General features: G+C 47.2%; 6 protein-coding genes across 6 annotated transcripts; 4 read left to right on the forward strand and 2 right to left on the reverse strand.

Annotated features, from left to right (window-relative positions):
* Positions 1-863: 863 nt before the first annotated feature.
* LOC6548984 (nose resistant to fluoxetine protein 6) lies at positions 864-4,971 on the forward strand. The gene is made up of 6 exons (XM_001975460.3): positions 864-893; positions 2,350-2,707; positions 2,780-3,617; positions 3,682-4,047; positions 4,108-4,654; positions 4,711-4,971. The coding sequence occupies exons 2-6, from the start codon at positions 2,377-2,379 to the stop codon at positions 4,834-4,836; spliced, it is 2,208 nt and encodes a 735-aa protein (XP_001975496.1). The 5' UTR covers positions 864-893; positions 2,350-2,376; the 3' UTR covers positions 4,837-4,971.
* A 313-nt stretch (positions 4,972-5,284) lies between these two features.
* On the forward strand, positions 5,285-7,145 carry LOC6548815. Its single transcript, XM_001975459.3, has 2 exons — positions 5,285-6,652; positions 6,711-7,145. The coding sequence occupies exons 1-2, from the start codon at positions 5,447-5,449 to the stop codon at positions 7,065-7,067; spliced, it is 1,563 nt and encodes a 520-aa protein (XP_001975495.1). The 5' UTR covers positions 5,285-5,446; the 3' UTR covers positions 7,068-7,145.
* LOC6548814 lies at positions 7,104-8,520 on the reverse strand. The gene is made up of 3 exons (XM_001975458.3): positions 7,823-8,520; positions 7,580-7,763; positions 7,104-7,526 (listed from the first exon to the last, which is right to left on the reverse strand). The coding sequence occupies exons 1-3, from the start codon at positions 8,393-8,395 to the stop codon at positions 7,156-7,158; spliced, it is 1,128 nt and encodes a 375-aa protein (XP_001975494.1). The 5' UTR covers positions 8,396-8,520; the 3' UTR covers positions 7,104-7,155.
* A 10-nt stretch (positions 8,521-8,530) lies between these two features.
* LOC6548813 (V-type proton ATPase subunit D 1) lies at positions 8,531-9,618 on the forward strand. Its single transcript, XM_001975457.3, has one exon. It carries the CDS (start codon positions 8,656-8,658, stop codon positions 9,394-9,396), a length of 741 nt encoding a protein of 246 aa, XP_001975493.1. The 5' UTR covers positions 8,531-8,655; the 3' UTR covers positions 9,397-9,618.
* A 149-nt stretch (positions 9,619-9,767) lies between these two features.
* On the forward strand, positions 9,768-11,545 carry LOC6548812 (translation initiation factor eIF-2B subunit gamma). The gene is made up of 4 exons (XM_001975456.3): positions 9,768-10,024; positions 10,078-10,586; positions 10,649-10,789; positions 10,896-11,545. The coding sequence occupies exons 1-4, from the start codon at positions 9,874-9,876 to the stop codon at positions 11,460-11,462; spliced, it is 1,368 nt and encodes a 455-aa protein (XP_001975492.1). The 5' UTR covers positions 9,768-9,873; the 3' UTR covers positions 11,463-11,545.
* LOC6548811 (activating signal cointegrator 1 complex subunit 2 homolog) lies at positions 11,468-17,123 on the reverse strand. Its single transcript, XM_001975455.3, has 3 exons — positions 16,899-17,123; positions 12,582-13,028; positions 11,468-12,522 (listed from the first exon to the last, which is right to left on the reverse strand). The coding sequence occupies exons 1-3, from the start codon at positions 16,901-16,903 to the stop codon at positions 11,691-11,693; spliced, it is 1,284 nt and encodes a 427-aa protein (XP_001975491.1). The 5' UTR covers positions 16,904-17,123; the 3' UTR covers positions 11,468-11,690.
* Between the last annotated feature and the right edge of the window lie 514 nt (positions 17,124-17,637).

Here is a 17,637-nt window from a genome sequence, read left to right on the forward strand (position 1 = left end):
TATGTATTTAGAAAGTTTGATGTTAAACACCTGTTTATTCCATTATATATCCTGTAATTTATTTTGACCCTGTTGTAAAATAACAGGGTATGTTGAACCATTCTATTTGCATTTAATTGGCACTTCCTGTTTTGCAATTCTGATTTTCAGTACAGTGAAACTTTCCTTGTCACAAAAACGGGAGTTGGCTTTGCCATATGTGTGCAATTTGAACAGCTTTGTTTTAGTTTTGCTTTAAATATATTGAATATATTCATAATGAAGGAAAGGAGGAGAAATTGTAGCACCTGCAAGTTGCTAGTTTCGCATTTGCAAGGATCCACTGCCTGGTGAAGGGAGTGCCGCCCATGGAGCTCCCAACTCCGAACAACGCCTCCCCATCATCGCGAAGTCAATGAACGCGATCGATCGGGGTGAGAAACAAGAAATAAGAAATAAGAAACGAGAAACGAGAACTTGAGACCGGCAATTGGAGTTCAACCCAGTGACGTATAAGTATGAATTAAAAGAGTCGATCGCAAATGCAGGCCGTTGCGATTCCCAAAAATAAACAGCGAAGAGCAGTTTCGCTTTCATCGCTCGCTTGTTTTCATTCGCAGCTTTTTGTTGTTGTTTTCGTTTGCATTTTGTTTAACTTAATACCCGCTGATACCTGTTCATGTGCGATTTGGGCGCCGACGGAGTTTATAAAGGTTTGGAATCGCCGCAAAGGGTCACAGTATCTGCGAAAGACGCGAAGCTGCGAGTGTCGCGCTAAAAATTAACACAGCTTCGAAAATAGTTTCGATTTCGAGCATTACAAGTAAATAAACAAGCCGAAGTAAAACGAATATTGTTTGGAAGACAAGCGAATGACAAGGACAGTTCTATATTGATTGGACTATTGTTGAAAAGTAGGTCGATTTCGACTACGATTAGTTGCAGATCCCGGATTTGCATCCATCCGATCCTTGACCCCCCCAATCGCGATCGTAAGCAGGCGGTGTCAAAATATAAATCTCCATTTTCCCTACGGCCATGCCATTAAAAACCATAAAAAACCATAGGAAACCAGCATGCAAGCCAGCGAAGCCAGTTCGCGAATATTAGTTACAAAACACATCGTTTGTCCAGCAACAAAAACTAGGCGATCGGGATCCGCAAAGTTAAGGTGAAGGTTCATTTGCATAGGCCAAAATAGGAAAATAAAATAATCGTGGATGCGAAGCCAAGCGCAGATTTGCGATTTACCCTTGAAATGGTTTCATCGAAGAGCCATTAGCTGCCATAAAATGCAAACTGGCTATCTGGGGACTTACAACTGCGACCCTCGACGACGCGTCGTCTTCGAGAGCAAAGAAAACATTGCCCATTGCCCATATTATATTTATATTTTCGGGCTTTGGCCCACGCCTGCCCAAATTGGCAAATCGCCCGCGGGACTTATTCTGGCATTTCTACCTCAATCAGCCAATGCAAACACGTTTAATTTTTATTTGGCATGAGTACTTCGGGTACTTTGGGTACGTTGGGCAAACAAGTAATAAGAGGGACGCGCATGCCATCTTATTATCAAAATAAATGTGAGCATGTGAATTCTGGAGTCCCCAGTCGAATGATCGCAAAAAAGTACCATAGTCGTTGACCTTTGTCGGTTTTTGCAGACTAATAATGGTAATAACACTGAACTTGGGGCTCCAATAGTTGGCACTTGGGTTGCCATGAATCGACGCAAGTGACAAGTTCGACTGATTTTCGCCTCTGGCATCCGTAAACCTTCGGGTGATACTGGGTGATTCGCTGTAGATACTGTATCTCACGAATTTCTCGTGAATCGAACTAATCCGATACATTGGAGCTGACATTGAGACGCACTTACCGTTTGGATGCGGCTAATGGATACTGGAACTGAGCTCCGCCTGCCGCTTGGCCAGCATGCCGCTTCCATGTTCTCCGATAAGCTGGCGGGTCCTCAGATGTTTAGCCTACTAATGTAAAGAATATTAGCCTTAATGTTTCACATTGAAGCTGTCATGTTGAACGGATGCCTAAAGAAAGAACATAAGATGGGAAAAGGTATAGCAAAATGCCATCGAATCACGAATATGTTTCGACACCTATTTCCATAAGATACATGCCACCTTTATGATCAGTGAAAGTTGGTTTATTTAATGTGCTGATTTTATGAATGAATGAATATATTAGGAAACTAATCGATTGAGATCTCAATGGGTTAACTGGCGTCATTACAGAGCCACGGGTCTCGTAAATCTTTTCCGGTAGGAAGTAGACGTAACTTAAGTTTGTTTTCGTAACTGGAGAGTGCTCGTATTGAAGGGTCAACAATTAAACGCCTCTTACTTTTTCCAGCTGCCGCTTCGTTAGCGGTCCCTTGCCATGGAGACCCACTGGAGATCGGTCTTGATCATCAGCATCTGGATTTTAGTGGCGAATGCAGCCGTGAATGAGTCCACTTTGCGACGCCACCGCTTTGAGTACGGATTTCTCAATGGCAGCCTGGAGTTGACCACAGAAGTCATCTCTGCGGATGGGCGGGGCAAAGAGGGGTCTGCCATCCAATCCCCGCATGAGCACCATCTCACCAGGAGCTCCGTCATCTTCGGACTGACCAAAGCTGCCAACGAGAGCAATGTGAGTCCCAGCTGCCACGCCCACTTGAAGCAAGTGCGGCGCGGAATCCTCAGTAGGCAACCATGGGCCATGAAGGGTGAGTGACTCTCTTAGCAACTTAGTAACTTAGTAAATATATTTATACATATCGTTTTCCGTACATCTGCAGTTCTGGATGCGTCGGGAACCAAGCCCTCCGGCTTCGTGTTCGGCCAGAACTACTGGCTGGGCAGCCGGGATGGGTGCGAAGGAGTCCGGAGGCCCGTGGGGATCACGTTGTCGCGGAACTACGAGCGAGTGATGCACTACAGCATACTGACGCAAAGTGCTCCCTTTGGCATGGACTACCGGGTGATTTACATGCGCCACCGCTCGCCGTGGCAGGTGGAGATCAAGGTGATGTCCGAGCAGGTGCTCCACATTGGGCTGTGCCTGCCCAGCTCCTGTGGCTCCGAGGAGGTGAAGCAGCTGGCCAGGGATTATGTGGCCGGAGATTCGTTCGCGGAGGATGATATGTTCGACATGAAGCCGGAGGTGCTCTACATGAAGGATCTCCAGCTGAGCGAACGCTTCTACCAGAGGCTTACCTTCCGTCTGGTGGTGGCCGCCATCCTGGTAACCGGTGCCCTAATGCTCTGCGCCCAGCAAGTGCGCGTGTCCAAGAGGGCTGATGAGCCGGATCCGGGCCTGGCGCCGGTCGAATCGGAGCTGTGGCAGGCACTGGACACCCTCCTGAAGTGGCAGCCTTTCCAGAGCTTCGTGTCCTGTTTCGATGTGGCCAATAACTGGAGGAAGATCTCCGCCATGAGGGAGAACCAGCCAGGCGAGATTCCCATCTTGAATGGTCTGCGATCCGTGTGCGCCATCTGGATCCTGATCTTCCATGTGGTGTGGTACATGTACTTCACGGTGCACAACAAAACGGTGCTGATTTCCTATGCGGAGCAGGTCTTCTTCCAGTACGTCTCTACAGCTCCACTTCTCGTGGATGTCTTCTTTACCATCAGGTAAACATAATCATTCGATTTGTTTAATGATTTTATCTAACCCATTGATGAACAAATGGTTCAGTGGCTTCTTGCAAACGTACAACTTCCTGAGAAATGAGAAGCAGCTGGAGGCAGTGCGTCGCAATGGCTTGTGGGGCAATGTGAAGCTCTTTGGCAAGCTGCTGTTCCATCGCTACCTGAGATTGGGTCCCCTTTACCTGGTGGTGATGGGTAGCGTGGACCTGGCCTTCGCCTACATCGGAGATGTGTCCGTTTTCCACATCAACGAGAGATTCGACGAGTTGTGCCCACAGCACTGGTGGAGGAACCTGCTCTTCATCCAGAACCTCTTCGATCACCGGGAAATGTGCGCCAATTGGAGTTGGAGTCTCGCCTGCGACATGCAGTTCTTCCTGCTGGCAAACATCGTGCTCTTCATCTACGCCAAGTGAGTGTGGCCCTAAAATCGCAAAAGAAACATCAGTATTTTCATTATCTTTGTATCCAGGCATCCAAAGCTGGCCAAGGCAATCACCCTTACTGGACTAATGTCCACCATAACGTGGTCCTATGGCATTGGGATCGCCAAGAAGTTCGAGTTCTCCTTCGACTCCACCTACGCGACTGGCACCCAGATATACACGAGTCCCTTTGTCAGGATTTTGCCCTATATCGTGGGAGCAATAGCCGCCTGGTATTACCAGGAGCAGCGATTCCAAGTGAGTGAGCTGAGTGAACGCCGGATACGCCGCTGGTGGCACTTCAGTCTCAAGGTGTTCGTGGGCTGCATCTACTCCACGGTGAAGCGGGATCTGGGCCACCTTATCACCATTTCGCTATTTGTCCTGGGTCGCGCTCTGTTTTCCCTCACCGTTTGCTGGATGATCGTGGGCAGTGCATCGGGAACTGGCGTTTGGTGGTCACGCCTGCTGGAGGCCAAGGTCTTTCAGCATCTCAACCGCCTGTCCTATGGCATATATCTATTGAATCCGCTGGTTATTGCCCTCGTTTACAGTCTGACCAGTACGAGTTCTGCAGTTGATCCCTTTCTGCTGGTAAGTTCATTACTATTTTGCTCATACTTTATGATAATCTTGAATTACTTCTATAGAGTGTTATCTGCTGCGGGTTTACGATTATCGTTTATCTGGCCTCCATCGCCTTTTCGCTGGCTTTTGAGCTGCCCTACAGCAATCTGTCCGGCTTGCTGCTCAAGGGAAAACCAAAAACCTCATAAACTGTGATTACATTTCATTGTCAGCATCGCATCTAAGTCATTTATTAATAGAATGTTATGGTTACAACATGTTATCTTTTATTGGAACTTTCGAATTTAGAAACTTTAATATAATAATAAAATTAACATATAATAATACGATATTTAAAAAGTTTTGGCGCCAACGCTTTAAATTTATTTGTGGATGGCATTGGATCCCAAGTCGCGTCAAGATGATAAGGTTTGCATCTTCGCTAACTATACAAACGTTGTTTCTTCGTTGTTTTTCAAAGTAGTTAAAGGTAGTTTTGATTGTTTAAAGTTGTAAAAGGATATTGCTTACACGCTGACTAACTTTCCGGCTCCAAACACATAAACAATTTAAAAATTATAATCAAACTGACACCCGCAAAAGTGTGACCAGCTTATGTGAACGTGATGGAGGCTAAGAAGCTTTTCCGCTAACTTTCGCAAAGCTTATAGTATTTTATATGAAAAACCCTACGGACCCACTGACCGCGTCTAAAAAAAAAAGATCTTGTCCAAAATATATTGATTATTGCCACTGCCAGTCTGCGTGCTGCCAAACGAAGCCGTTAAACAGTTTGCCCAGACCCGGATCCTGATCGAAATGCCCAAGGAAAACGCGGAGCCATCGGCAAGTGGCCTTGCAGTGACCGCCAAGCAGAACGATGCGCCACCCGCCGAAAATGCGAATCACAAGGAAAGCGACGCCTCTGCCCCCGCCTCTGCCAGCGCCAGTAGCGCCTCGACCACGCCCCCGCCTGCCCAGGACGACGCCGAGGAGGCGGAGTTGCTGGAGCGGATGCGCGGCGATGCAGTCGGCAGCACCATGTTCAGCAGTCGGTTCATCCTGAAGACTGTTATGAAGCTGGTGGAGCTGCAGCCGGAATCATCACTGGACCAGCAGCTGGAGGATGATCTGTGCAAGGTGTGGGACATGTCGGTGTCGCCCGAAGTGGTCACATTGCTGCTGGAGAACCAGGCCATCGATCCGATCATGTACTCCCTGCTGGCGGGCTGTGAAGATGTGCGGCTCTATGAGATTCTCATCGGCCTTCTGGGCAACATGTGCGCCCAGGTGGAGTGCGCCGAGCTATTGACCTGTAACCACGGCACGATGGAAACCCTGTTCAAGCTGACCAACTGCATGGACACCGCCATGTTGATACAGCTGATGCGACTCTTTCAGTACATCATGGCCCATGTGCTTAGCGGCAAGGAGCAGTTCGCTGTGGACTGGTACATCTGCTTTGCCGCCTTTGAAAACTCCGCCCAGAATCTCGGCAAGATTTTGCAACAGTCTGTTAGCGATGAACTGCTAGTAGCTGCATTGAAGGCCACAAACGCTGTGCTGGCCAGTTGCGCCTTAGTGGAGGAGGAAAACGCAAAGTCCACCTTGAATCTGAAACCCTTTGCGAAGGTATTTCTAGTGCCAGAACTCTGCGATGGGGTCAATAGCGCGTTTCTGCGACTGATGCGCGATGATCAGGCAAAGTTGGCCGACGAGGAAGCTGGCGAGGAGAACGAAGATGCAGAAGTGCCAGCCGCCCAGGACAGTGATGAGGATGCCGATGTCGGCTACGACTCGTGCGGACCGAAAATAACCTGTGATGTGGAGATCATACAAACCTACCTCAATATATGCACCATTCTGGTCCAACTACCAGAGGCGCAGGCATCCATGGATGTGTATGCAACTAGTATAGTCAGTTGTTTGGCGCGAATACTGCAGTTTTTGCAGCAGCCTCTGCAACTCATTCCATTGGGCGAACGCCAGGAGGAGTACCTGGAGGATCTGGCGCACATTTGGAGTGTGAGTTTCGAAATGTTACTCATTATTCGAGGAGTTAATTAAATATTTATTGTTGCAGCGCCTGAAGTACTTCTATCACAAGGAGGCCTTCTCCAATCTCTTGGAATTATGGTATAGACTTAAACAGCACATTGACAATTACACAGGAAGTGATCCAGAGGCCAATGATTTCGAAGAGGACGAAGAGGAGGAGGATGACGCTCCAAAGGAGCAGTATGTGGAGAACGCCTTCAAGTTGCTGCGCCTGTTGGCATGTATGGTGATAAAAGCGGAAAACTCGGATCTCCAAGAGATTGGCGATGAAAAGGTGCAGTTGTTTGTGTCTGCACTCAAAGCCGGAAAAGAAGATGCTATTTTCTCAAGGGCACTCGAATGCCTGAACGATAAAGTGGCTAAGGAGTCGGGCCAAGCCTAAGCAACATGCCTCCATGAAGGATAAAGCAAAAATGACTGAGATTGTAGCTTGCAGCACAATATATTCTTAACTTAGTTAGTCTCTGTCTTTAGTTGGGTAAATCGGTACCAATGGCCTGCAACTTATGACGCATCATATCGCTCCATGACTTTTTTCCCAGGCGCACGGCCTTGGCACCTGTGCTGCTCACTTCCAGTCGATCTGTATTTGGATTGCTTAGCACAAATTTGTTCTTGCTCTCGTTCAGAGCATGGGCTACATGCTCCAGTTCGGTTTCCAATTTCACTTCAGGGGCTGTTACCTCGATGTGCAGATCCTGCTCTATGGCTTGGGATATGTGTATAATAGCCTCTTCTAACAAGTTTTCAGCGTGGATTTTGTTGCTCCCCACTAGCTCAGAGAGTTGCACATTTAAGCTGCCTCCTTTGGTAGTTATTTGAAGATTTCCATGTACTCCAGCTGAAATGGGGAGTTCTTAACAAAATGGTTTAATTTTTCATTATCTTGCATACTCATATTGAGTTCCGCCGACTGATGGACGTGCACTTGACTGCTTTTGTGGACATTCTTGAGGTCCAGGCGCCCAGTTTGTGTGTGAAACTTTGAGTTTTCCACATAGCAACAGTCAGTTACAATACTACCAGTTTTGGTGGAACAATTCAAGCTGTCTCCCTGCAACTTATCCATCCAAATGCTCTGGAGAGAATATATACAGATCAGTGATGAGATCAGATTGATGGTTAATTTTTCCTCACCCCATTATGTGACTCTATTTGGGTAATCTTGCCCAGCAGTGTGCCCTGGCAATTGATATTGCCATTTTCGCTGTACAAGTTTATATGGGTGGCCTTGATATTTTTGGTAAGGATGCCTTCCTTTGCTTTGACTTGCAGGAGTTCACTCTGTATTCCTTCCACTCGCACACTACCTTTTGCGTCCACAGAGACGTCGGAACGCACGGGAATATGCAAATGGCATTCAAACTGCGAGGGCTTGTCTGCCAATTGTTTAACCACCACATTGACTACCTTGTCCTCATCGGTTACCTTCACATCAAGAGATACATTGGAGTTCTTGACTTGACCGCCTACCAACTGGGCGATGAACACATCTCCGCTGGTGTACTGATGCACATCCGCGGGCTGGATGCGCAGGAAAACATCAGACTTTACATTGATCCTGGCAAGGGGATTTACATAATGCAGGATCTCCTGATGGACCATCCGCTTGCTCACGGCCATAACTGGTTTTATGTGAGCACGGGACTTCTTTGCGTACTGGCGCAGGTGGTTGTTTAAGTGTGGCAACCAAGCGCGTTGCAGAAGCATTATAAAGCGAATAAAAAAAGGAATTTATTTGTTTTGTTTACTTTTAAATGAAAAATCAGCTGTGGTTGCGTATTTTGCAGTACTATTCAACACACTTCCCAGCACCAACTGGTTATCGATTGGCTACTGGCAGTAGCCAACACTGCCATCCGTCATTTTCCAGTTGGAGTTTTTCAGTGTTCTGCGACGGTTGCAGTTTTCTTGATACGCAGTTGAGAATTGTTTAGTCCAGCCAATTACCATCCGAAAAAAACAGCAAAATGTCCGGAAAAGATAGGCTACCGATTTTCCCGTCCCGTGGTGCCCAGATGTTGATGAAGGCCCGTTTGGCTGGCGCCCAGAAAGGTCACGGTCTGCTCAAGAAGAAGGCGGATGCCCTCCAGATGCGATTCCGTCTGATTCTGGGCAAGATCATCGAGACCAAGACCCTGATGGGCGATGTTATGAAAGAGGCAGCCTTCTCGCTGGCGGAAGCCAAATTCACGTCTGGCGACATCAACCAGGTGGTGTTGCAGAACGTCACCAAGGCCCAGATCAAGATCCGCACCAAGAAGGACAACGTGGCTGGAGTCACACTGCCCGTTTTCGAGTCCTACCAGGACGGATCCGACACCTACGAACTGGCCGGTCTTGCCCGTGGTGGTCAGCAGCTGGCCAAGCTGAAGAAGAACTACCAGAGCGCCGTTAAATTGCTCGTGGAGCTGGCCTCGCTGCAGACCTCATTCGTCACCCTGGACGAGGTGATCAAGATCACCAACCGCCGTGTGAACGCCATTGAGCATGTGATCATCCCCCGAATCGATAGGACTTTGGCCTACATCATTTCGGAACTGGACGAGCTGGAGCGTGAGGAGTTCTACCGACTGAAGAAGATTCAGGACAAGAAGCGCGAGGCTCGCATCAAGGCCGATGCCAAGAAGGCGGAGTTGCTGCAGCAGGGCATCGATGTGCGTCAGCAGCTCAATATCCTGGATGAGGGAGACGACGATGTGCTGTTCTAAGTATTACCTTGGATGTGTTAATTCCAGCAATATTATTGTTAAACTATTTTCTGTTCAGTAACCGTTTCCATATTGTAATTCGCAAAGGGCAAGCCACAAACTTAATTGTACCTATGTAGCAAAAGTGTGTAGACTATTCCAATAAGCAGAAAAGTATGTATTCCATTTTTGTAGTGTAGTGTAAGCTGCGCAATTCATGCATTAAAGTCTTGTTGTATCATACGTTGGGCATTCTGTGTAATTAATAAGCGGAAGAAGGAAATTTTCATTGCAAAAAGGGTCATCTGACTTATTTTATACAATAGCAAAAGCAACAAAAACCATCACACAGTCACATGACAGCAAACATATGTCTGATTGGAAGCAGTGTTGCACAGCGCGCGCAAGTGTTTTCGCTTGCATTCGATCAGCTGTTTGCGTGGCTCTTTCTGTGTTTGCACGCCTTTTAGCCGAACTTAATTTATTTTTTGTGAAACAATGTCCGAGTTCCAGGCCGTTGTTTTTGCCGCTGGACGTGGCACTCGCCTGCCCGAGGTCCTGGGGGATGCCCCCAAATGCCTGCTGCCCGTGGGTCCATTTCCTTTGATTTGGTATCCCCTAAATCTGCTGCAAAAACACAACTTTTCAGGTAATGCGGATAGTCTGAATTAAAAACACGTTTTTAATTGATAATTTCCCCAGAGGTCATTGTTGTGGTACTGGAGCAGGAAAAACTGGAGATCCAATCGGCTCTGGAAAACACTCCCTTAAAGCTAAAACTAGACTATGCCACGATTCCTAGTGACGGTGATTTCGGAACTGCCGACAGTCTGCGCTACATATACGATAAGATCAAGTCGGACTTTCTGGTGGTCAGCTGCGACCTGGTCAGCAATGTCAGTCTATATCCGCTGATCAACAAGTTTCGGGAACATGATGCCGCTCTTGCAATGCTCCTATTCCCCAGCGGATTCGAGTCGGACGTGGTAATGCCCGGTCCCAAGAGCAAGCACAAACCGGAACGGGATTTGATTGGCATCCATGCGGCCACTCAGAGATTGGCATTCGTGTCTGCCGCCAGTGACTGCGAAGAAACACTCAACATCCAGCGGCATCTGCTCAAGAACCGCGGTAGGTTGGATGTATACAGCCGACTGGTGGATGCTCATGTTTATGTGCTGAAAAAATGGGTTATCGATTACCTACGAAGGGTTGGTTTTATAAGACTTTATGATAAATAGTTTCTTATACAATCTATATTCAATCTTTGCAGAAGGAGAATATATCAACTTTTAAGGGCGAGTTTGTGCCGCACTTGATCAAGAAGCAGCACTCAAAACGCCTTCCGAAAACGGTGCAGGACACCACATCCGAAGTGGGCGTGGTCACCAAGAATGAGGACCATATTTTGCATGTGAGTAGACCTTTACTACTTGATATAATCACATTAACACATATAAGATAATTTGTATCCTGTAAAGAAACAAATCCTATTAACCTATTATGTCTTTAATTTTTAGTATGTGGGCCACACCATACTGGACCAGAAGGTCACGCAGACATCACTGTTCAACCAATCTCTATCCCAAGACCCCTATCATGGCGATATTGTGCGTTGCTATAGCATTCAGGCGCCCAAAGAGGACATCGGTGTTCGGGTGAACAACACTCTGAGCTTCTTAGCCATCAATCGAAAATTAGCCAGCATCTGGAACAATCTGTGTGGCGAAAATTACCCACTGATTTCTCCCGGAGCCGTAGTAAAATCCACCCAAACGAAGGAGATCATAGCGGCGGACAATGCCAAGTTGTCCGAAAAAACCTCACTGAACTTTAGCGTTTTCGGACCCAACTGCATCATCAATCCCAAAAACATTGTGGCCAACTCGCTCATTATGTCCAATGCGGTAGTGGAGGAGGGCTGCAACATCGACAACTGCATAATTGGCCACCGAGCACAGGTGAAGAGCGGATCCGTGCTGAAGAACTGCATCATTGGACCCAATTACGTGGTAGAGGAGGGCACCCACAGCCAGGCAGTGCATCTGTCCAACGCGGATCAGTTCATGGAGATTGATATACAGTGAGCGACTAACTTAATGTGGCTTCCTTTATTAACGAATTGAGTTAGAAGGCGGATTCTTCTAGCAGGACATTAAATATTACAAATAGGTACACAAAACTCGCGCAAGGATTTTCGGGCCTGACAGAGAGCTGGGGCGAGAGCTTAAAGCTACTTAGACGGGGAATATACACGAGAGGTGGATCCGAGGGAACGACAAGACTGTTTTCTGCTCACTCCTCTGCAATCCTCCTCACTTCCTCCGCTCGTAGAGGTACTCATCCTCGTAATACCTCGGCGTTGTGGCAATGAACACCTGCGGCCGACGCTGCTGCAGCGATATGTTGATCTCCTCGGGCGTGCGGAAGACCTGCTGTTGCTGCTGCTGTAAGTGCTGCAGCTGGGGAGCGGCAGTGAAGAATCGGTACGGCGCGGGCGTCACGGTCGGCGCCAACGTCTGTGGCCTTTGCTGGTGCAGCTGCAATTGGGGCTGGTGCAGCTGATGCAACTGCAACTGGGGCTGGACTGTGGTCGCTGGCTGTGGCTTCCGGTAGGCCAGGGTAGTCGGCTGAGGTTGCGGCTGGTGGCGGATCTGCGTCACCACTTGTGGTTGCGGCTGAGCCTGCTGTTGATGGTGCTGGTGCTGGTGCTGCTGTGGCTGCTGGTACTGTACCCTCACTTGGGGCTGCTGCTGCGGCTGCTGGTAGGCCACCACTTGGCGATGTTGCTGCTGGGGCTGTTGGTGTTGCTGCTGCTGGATGCGTGGCCTTGGGGCGGCGGGCAACTGCTCCTCCTCGTCATCGTAACGCTCGTGTTCGTAGTAGTTCTCCGGGAAGTAGCGCTCCGAGTAGCGAAGCGTCACATTTGGCTTGCTCTGGTGCTCCTGAAGATTGATGGGCTTATACAAGTAGTCGTTTACAATGTGGTACTTGGACGACTGCTTGCAGATGTTGTCGTGGGAGGGCGGCATGCAGATTAGATGGATCTGGTGGAAGGTGAAACCCTCGGGACAGATCCACGAGTGCTTCTGGCTCTCTTGACAGTAGTGGAACACTTCGCAGCTCAGCGACTCGTCGGCATAGTATCTGCAGTTAAACATTAACTTAAGTTATGTGTGAAAAAGTATTTTTTAGCTTGTACCCACCCAGAGTTCCTGTCCGTGCAGCTGAAGGAGGACTTACTCAGCAGGGTGGACAGACGATCGGGCTCCTCGACTTCTTCCTCCTCCTCCTCGCTCTCTTCGCTGAGAGGCTTCTTCAGCTGGCCCTGGATCTTGAGGAAGTTGCTTTGCTGTTTGGCATTTCGGTTGGCGTACACCGGACGCGGTGCCTCCTCTTGATCCTCCTCACTGTACTCATACAGCTGGCGCTGCTGCTGCGGCTGCTGGCGATATGCAAGATGCGTCTGTGCCTGTGTCTCGAAATCGTCCAGTTCCTCCTCTCCACCGCTTATGTCCAGTGATCGAGCCTCAAATCCCTTGGGCTTGGCGGTGGTGGCCGTGGCCGAGGGTGATCCGGTGGCTGCACCCTCCACGCAGCTGGCCCACAGGCCGGTGGACACAGCCAGGACTAGAAGAACGGCAGACTGGGTGCTGCAATGGATGCAATGGACATCATTTGATGAGTCAGGCTGCTTTATGATATGGGAAACTCTGTGGCAACCAGACAATCAACCAAAAAAACGCGGGAAAATATTTCTGCGAACCTTTTCGCGAAGATGCCGCCAAATTGCAGCCAAAGAAGGCAGCATCATCGGAGATCGTCATTGGCATCGGCAGCCCAGCGACCAGTTATGCAAGAGACCAGAGACCATACCAGACCAGCCAGGCCAGAAAACTTGTTATAGGCAACGCGGCAAGTCCCCCAAGATTGAAACGGGCCACGGAGTTCGCTGCATGGAGATGCAACGGCGGCTGGGAAGGCAAGGAAAGCTGGGCGCTGGGAATCACTGATCAAGGCATACGCTTGTTACCCCAGCTTACCAATATCCAAAGCCCAAATAAGAAGTTTACTTAGAAAAGTGTCCTGATATGGAGAATTGCAGAGTGTTTTTTAAAAGATCAAATTAAGTTCGGTTTTTAGTCTAGGACCGTCACTTGACCATGAATTTCCAAAACTAGTGACCAATAGTTCTTCATATGTCAGGTGTATAAAACCAACAACTTAATATTTTTAAAATATATCAAAAATATATTTCTTTCATCTAGGGACGACTTTCTCTATGAATTAGAAAAAGTGAGGAATTTATTTGATAGACTCTATTTTGCATTATGTCAATTTAAGATATTTAATCTGACACATGCACTAGCTGATATACCCGAGACCAGTCAGTATGAGGAGGATGCTCAGCTTGCGGCGGGTTCAATTTGAACGCCATTTACCCGAGACCCACTCGCTGACTCGACTTGGCTGAATGTCAACTGCTGTTCATACGCATGATATGTACCCCAGTCGCGGGGCGAATGGGATTGGAATTCCTGGCCTGGAAACCAACGGTCCGATCCGGTGGTGCCGGCCAGTCCAATTAACCAATGTTACGTGCCTGCATCTAATTGGGGCCATAACGTCAAAGCCCGAGTAAGAGTTGCAAATAGTTGGGCAAGGTGAAATATGCGAGAGAATTGTAATAAAAGCAAAAGCAAAAGTCGGTCCGGACTTTTACTTTTCACGCCAATCGAGTGTCCGTCCGGCTGCTGGTGACTTTGAAACCGACTACTCGGTGGTCTCCATTGATTTGGGCCAGGCCAATAAATCTGGAGAGCGTCTTATGCAAGTATCGAAATTTCCAGCTGGCAATTTGTCAGCCAGTCGCTTGGCAGCTGCGAGTTGCTAGTTGCAAGTTGGAAGTTGCACCTTTGAACTTTAGGAGCTGGCTGAGAGTGCCACTGTTGCCTGTTGCATTGTCACTGTCAGCGAACCTTTTGCGCAACCTCCATGGGAATACGGGGGAATCTGCCCCAAGGAATTGGGGCCTTCAGCGCCACCTCCATTCCAATCCCAATCCCAATCCCGCCTGCATCACATGCAAATAGCTGTGCGCATTCCAGCGCAGCCTGGAGTGCTCCACTTGCGGCACACAAGCACCACTTTCGCAGTCGCAATAGCCAGAGTGTCTGCCATAAATGGGGAATTGGTTGCATGTGTCGGGATCTGTCTCTGCTTTTGGTCCAGATGCAGACGTTATCGCACTGCAGTTACATCATGCATATATAGCTATAGCATAGAGCATAGAGCACAGAGCATATAGCATAAGGCAGTGGAGCAGCTATGGAGGCGATGCGTTGATGTTGATGTTGATGGTTTTCGTCGACCCCAATCCCCTGGCCCGATTTGGAGCCACTTCTGGAAACCACAAGACAGGCAAAGCCGTCGGTTTCGTTATACATTTGAGTTCAGTTGTGAGTTGGTTTTTCTCTGTGTGCCACTGGGGTTTCTTGCGTATGGAACTCGGACTATATTTGCTTTTGATTTCCTTAAATGTTGGGTGTGCGTCATGTTAGGCGGACATTTTTGGGGTGACATAAGCGCCGGTCTTAGATTACGACATTTGGCTACCACCTGCATTTCGATAAGTGTGCTGGTTTTTCGGGAAAACGAGAGTGTAAATTTCTTGTATAACTCATATAACGAACGCAGTTTTCCTGACAGAGAATTAAAAGCTAAGCCCACTTGATGCCACAATCGCTGGGGCGGCCCGCTGTTTTTCCTTCATTTCAATTTCCATTTCCATTTCTCGACTCTTTAGCGGGTAATCGGTTCAAGTTTGTTGCCTAAGTCTTTTGTTTTCACTTGCTGCAGTTGGTTTATTCGAGTGCTTAATTAAACACTGGCTCGTTAACACAACTCTCGATGCCATTAAACTGTGTGAAACATGAAAGCCCAAAAAAATAAACTACATCGCACTGCCTTAATTTTTTTTCTTTTTTTTTCACTTTTATCCATTACTTTGTTTTTTCCTTGATACAAATTAAGAGCTGTTAATGTGCGTGCAGCTAGGGCGGTTGCTTTTCGTTTACGTTTGGTTGATTTCGGGCATCTGGATAATGTGACTTTGTAATGGCTTGGCACTGGATTTTATGTTCCACCGTTTTTCTCTTTTGTGCCTCTTTATGCTGCGGTAATTTTCACAAATCTGTGACCTTCACTCGGGATGTCTTAAGTGGGTGTGTTTGTTTGCTTGGCCCGATGACGGGCGAAATCGAACGAGCCAAGGCAAAAGTGAAAGAAATCAATTCGATGGCAATTTATTAATTGCGCCCCCCCCCCAAATACACACACCCCATCAAAAGTGACCAGAAAATCGAAAGCAATTACACCCGGGGGCGACGAGGCAGTGGGCGTGGCTGGCAGCACGCTTGGGCAATTGCGCATATCTGTGCGTCGCTGTAATTCCAAACGTTGAAATATTGCGTATACGCCACATGCGTCGGAGTGCGTGCATTTGATACAATTGCCGCTCATATTCGCAGTCACTTATATAATGGACAGAGCATGAGTAATCCACACGACTTGACTTTTAGAAAGGACCAGCTTTGTGATGCAATCTGTCACGGCGATTGGATCTCCCCATGTCCAGCAGGCGTGACCGTTCCGAGTCCTAATCGATTAATCTAGTCTCGGACATTCGATTGCCACAAAGCAAACACAAATTGAAGCCATGAGATCAAGAGATTGGGTAATATGCAAAGGAGCAAAGTAACTTGTGGGATGTACATACATTTTATTATGAAAATCAAAGCTCTTTGCCTAGAGAATAAAATCAAATTTGCATAGCAAATTTTCATTGGTTTTTGTGGTTTCTAAAAACTGAAATCAAAAATTAGGCTTCTCAATTAACTATTTTTTACCGATTGCAATCTTAAAAGAATATAGTAACAAACTATATAAAAATCTATACTTTTTCGAGATAAATAGTTGGTTTTAAAAGTAGGTATTCTTATTTTAATCAAATTTCAGACATTTAAGAAACTCGATAATTTGATACTACATTTCGATCCTTCTAATTACAAGCTTTCCAGTAAGAAGTGCTAACTTTTCTCCGTGTAACAAGTCATATAAATAAGTACAAGTATCCCCTTGGGTTTAAGGCAGCTGTCTCAATGAATTGTCGGCGAACAAAAGCGAAAACTCCCACGCCAAAAACACACACAGACAGAAATGCAACAGAAAGATATAGAAGGAAAAGTCAGACCAACTACGGCCTGGGCTTGGGTTTCCATCTCAGACTGTGTTACGTATGTGCTGCTGGGTTTTGAAATCGCCCAAAAGAATATTTCGTGGTTGCCAAGCGGCCCAGAAAAATTGGGCCGAGAGAACCCCGGAGACCGAGACAATACCGAAAATGTTAATTATCGTTTGCAGCGACTGCAGCACGAATTTGTGGCCGCGAGGCAGGCCAAGTCCAGGTTCAGATCCAGGTTCGGACCATGATTCATAGTCGCAGTGGGTGGCTTAGAACTTACTGCATGTTGGGGCGATGGCTTCGGCGGTATCCCAATAATCCAAATAGTTTTGGCTCTGGATAACACACTGCACTCACTGGGGGGGAATCACTTTATGTTCGCGTGTTTGTCTCTTGGTTTTAATATTTATCACTGCGTTGCACTGCTCGGCAGCTCGGCTCTTCTTCTATCTAATGCTGCTGCTAACGGTTCACTCGCCTGGCTCGAACAACAAAATGAATGACTTTCTTTGGCTTGTTTATGTTTTATACCAAAAAGTACCCCACAGCCGAAGCCGCCCATTGAGAGGATTGGCCGAGAGAATAGCCACTTCTCTGGGTCTCTCGATGTCTCGGGTTTTCTCTCTTTGAGCCAAACTCGTAGTTTCTTTACTCAAAACACTGTGCAAGTTGAGTGGAGTTTTCCACATTGAAGCCAAGTTCGTTCTCTAAGTCTTTTGATATGCATAAAAAGACAAATAATTTTCCAGCGTTATATATATAATTTTCGTACATTATTTATACCGTTAATATTACTTTTAGAAATATAGAAGATATTAAATATTAATAATATTAACATGTATTAATATAAAACTTCACCGACCTAATCGAAGGAAAATCTTTACTGTGTCCGCTAACTGGGTTTTGGTTTTAGGCTTGCCCATTAGTCATAAACCAATTGATATTACTCATGCATTCAGATATATATCATGAGATCTGTAACTGTAGCTTGCAGTTTCGAAAATGCCTTTGCACATTTG

Source organism: Drosophila erecta, unplaced genomic scaffold (genome assembly GCF_003286155.1).
Source record: "Drosophila erecta strain 14021-0224.00,06,07 unplaced genomic scaffold, DereRS2 tig00000092-arrow-pilon, whole genome shotgun sequence".
Lineage (NCBI taxonomy): Eukaryota > Metazoa > Arthropoda > Insecta > Diptera > Drosophilidae > Drosophila > Drosophila erecta.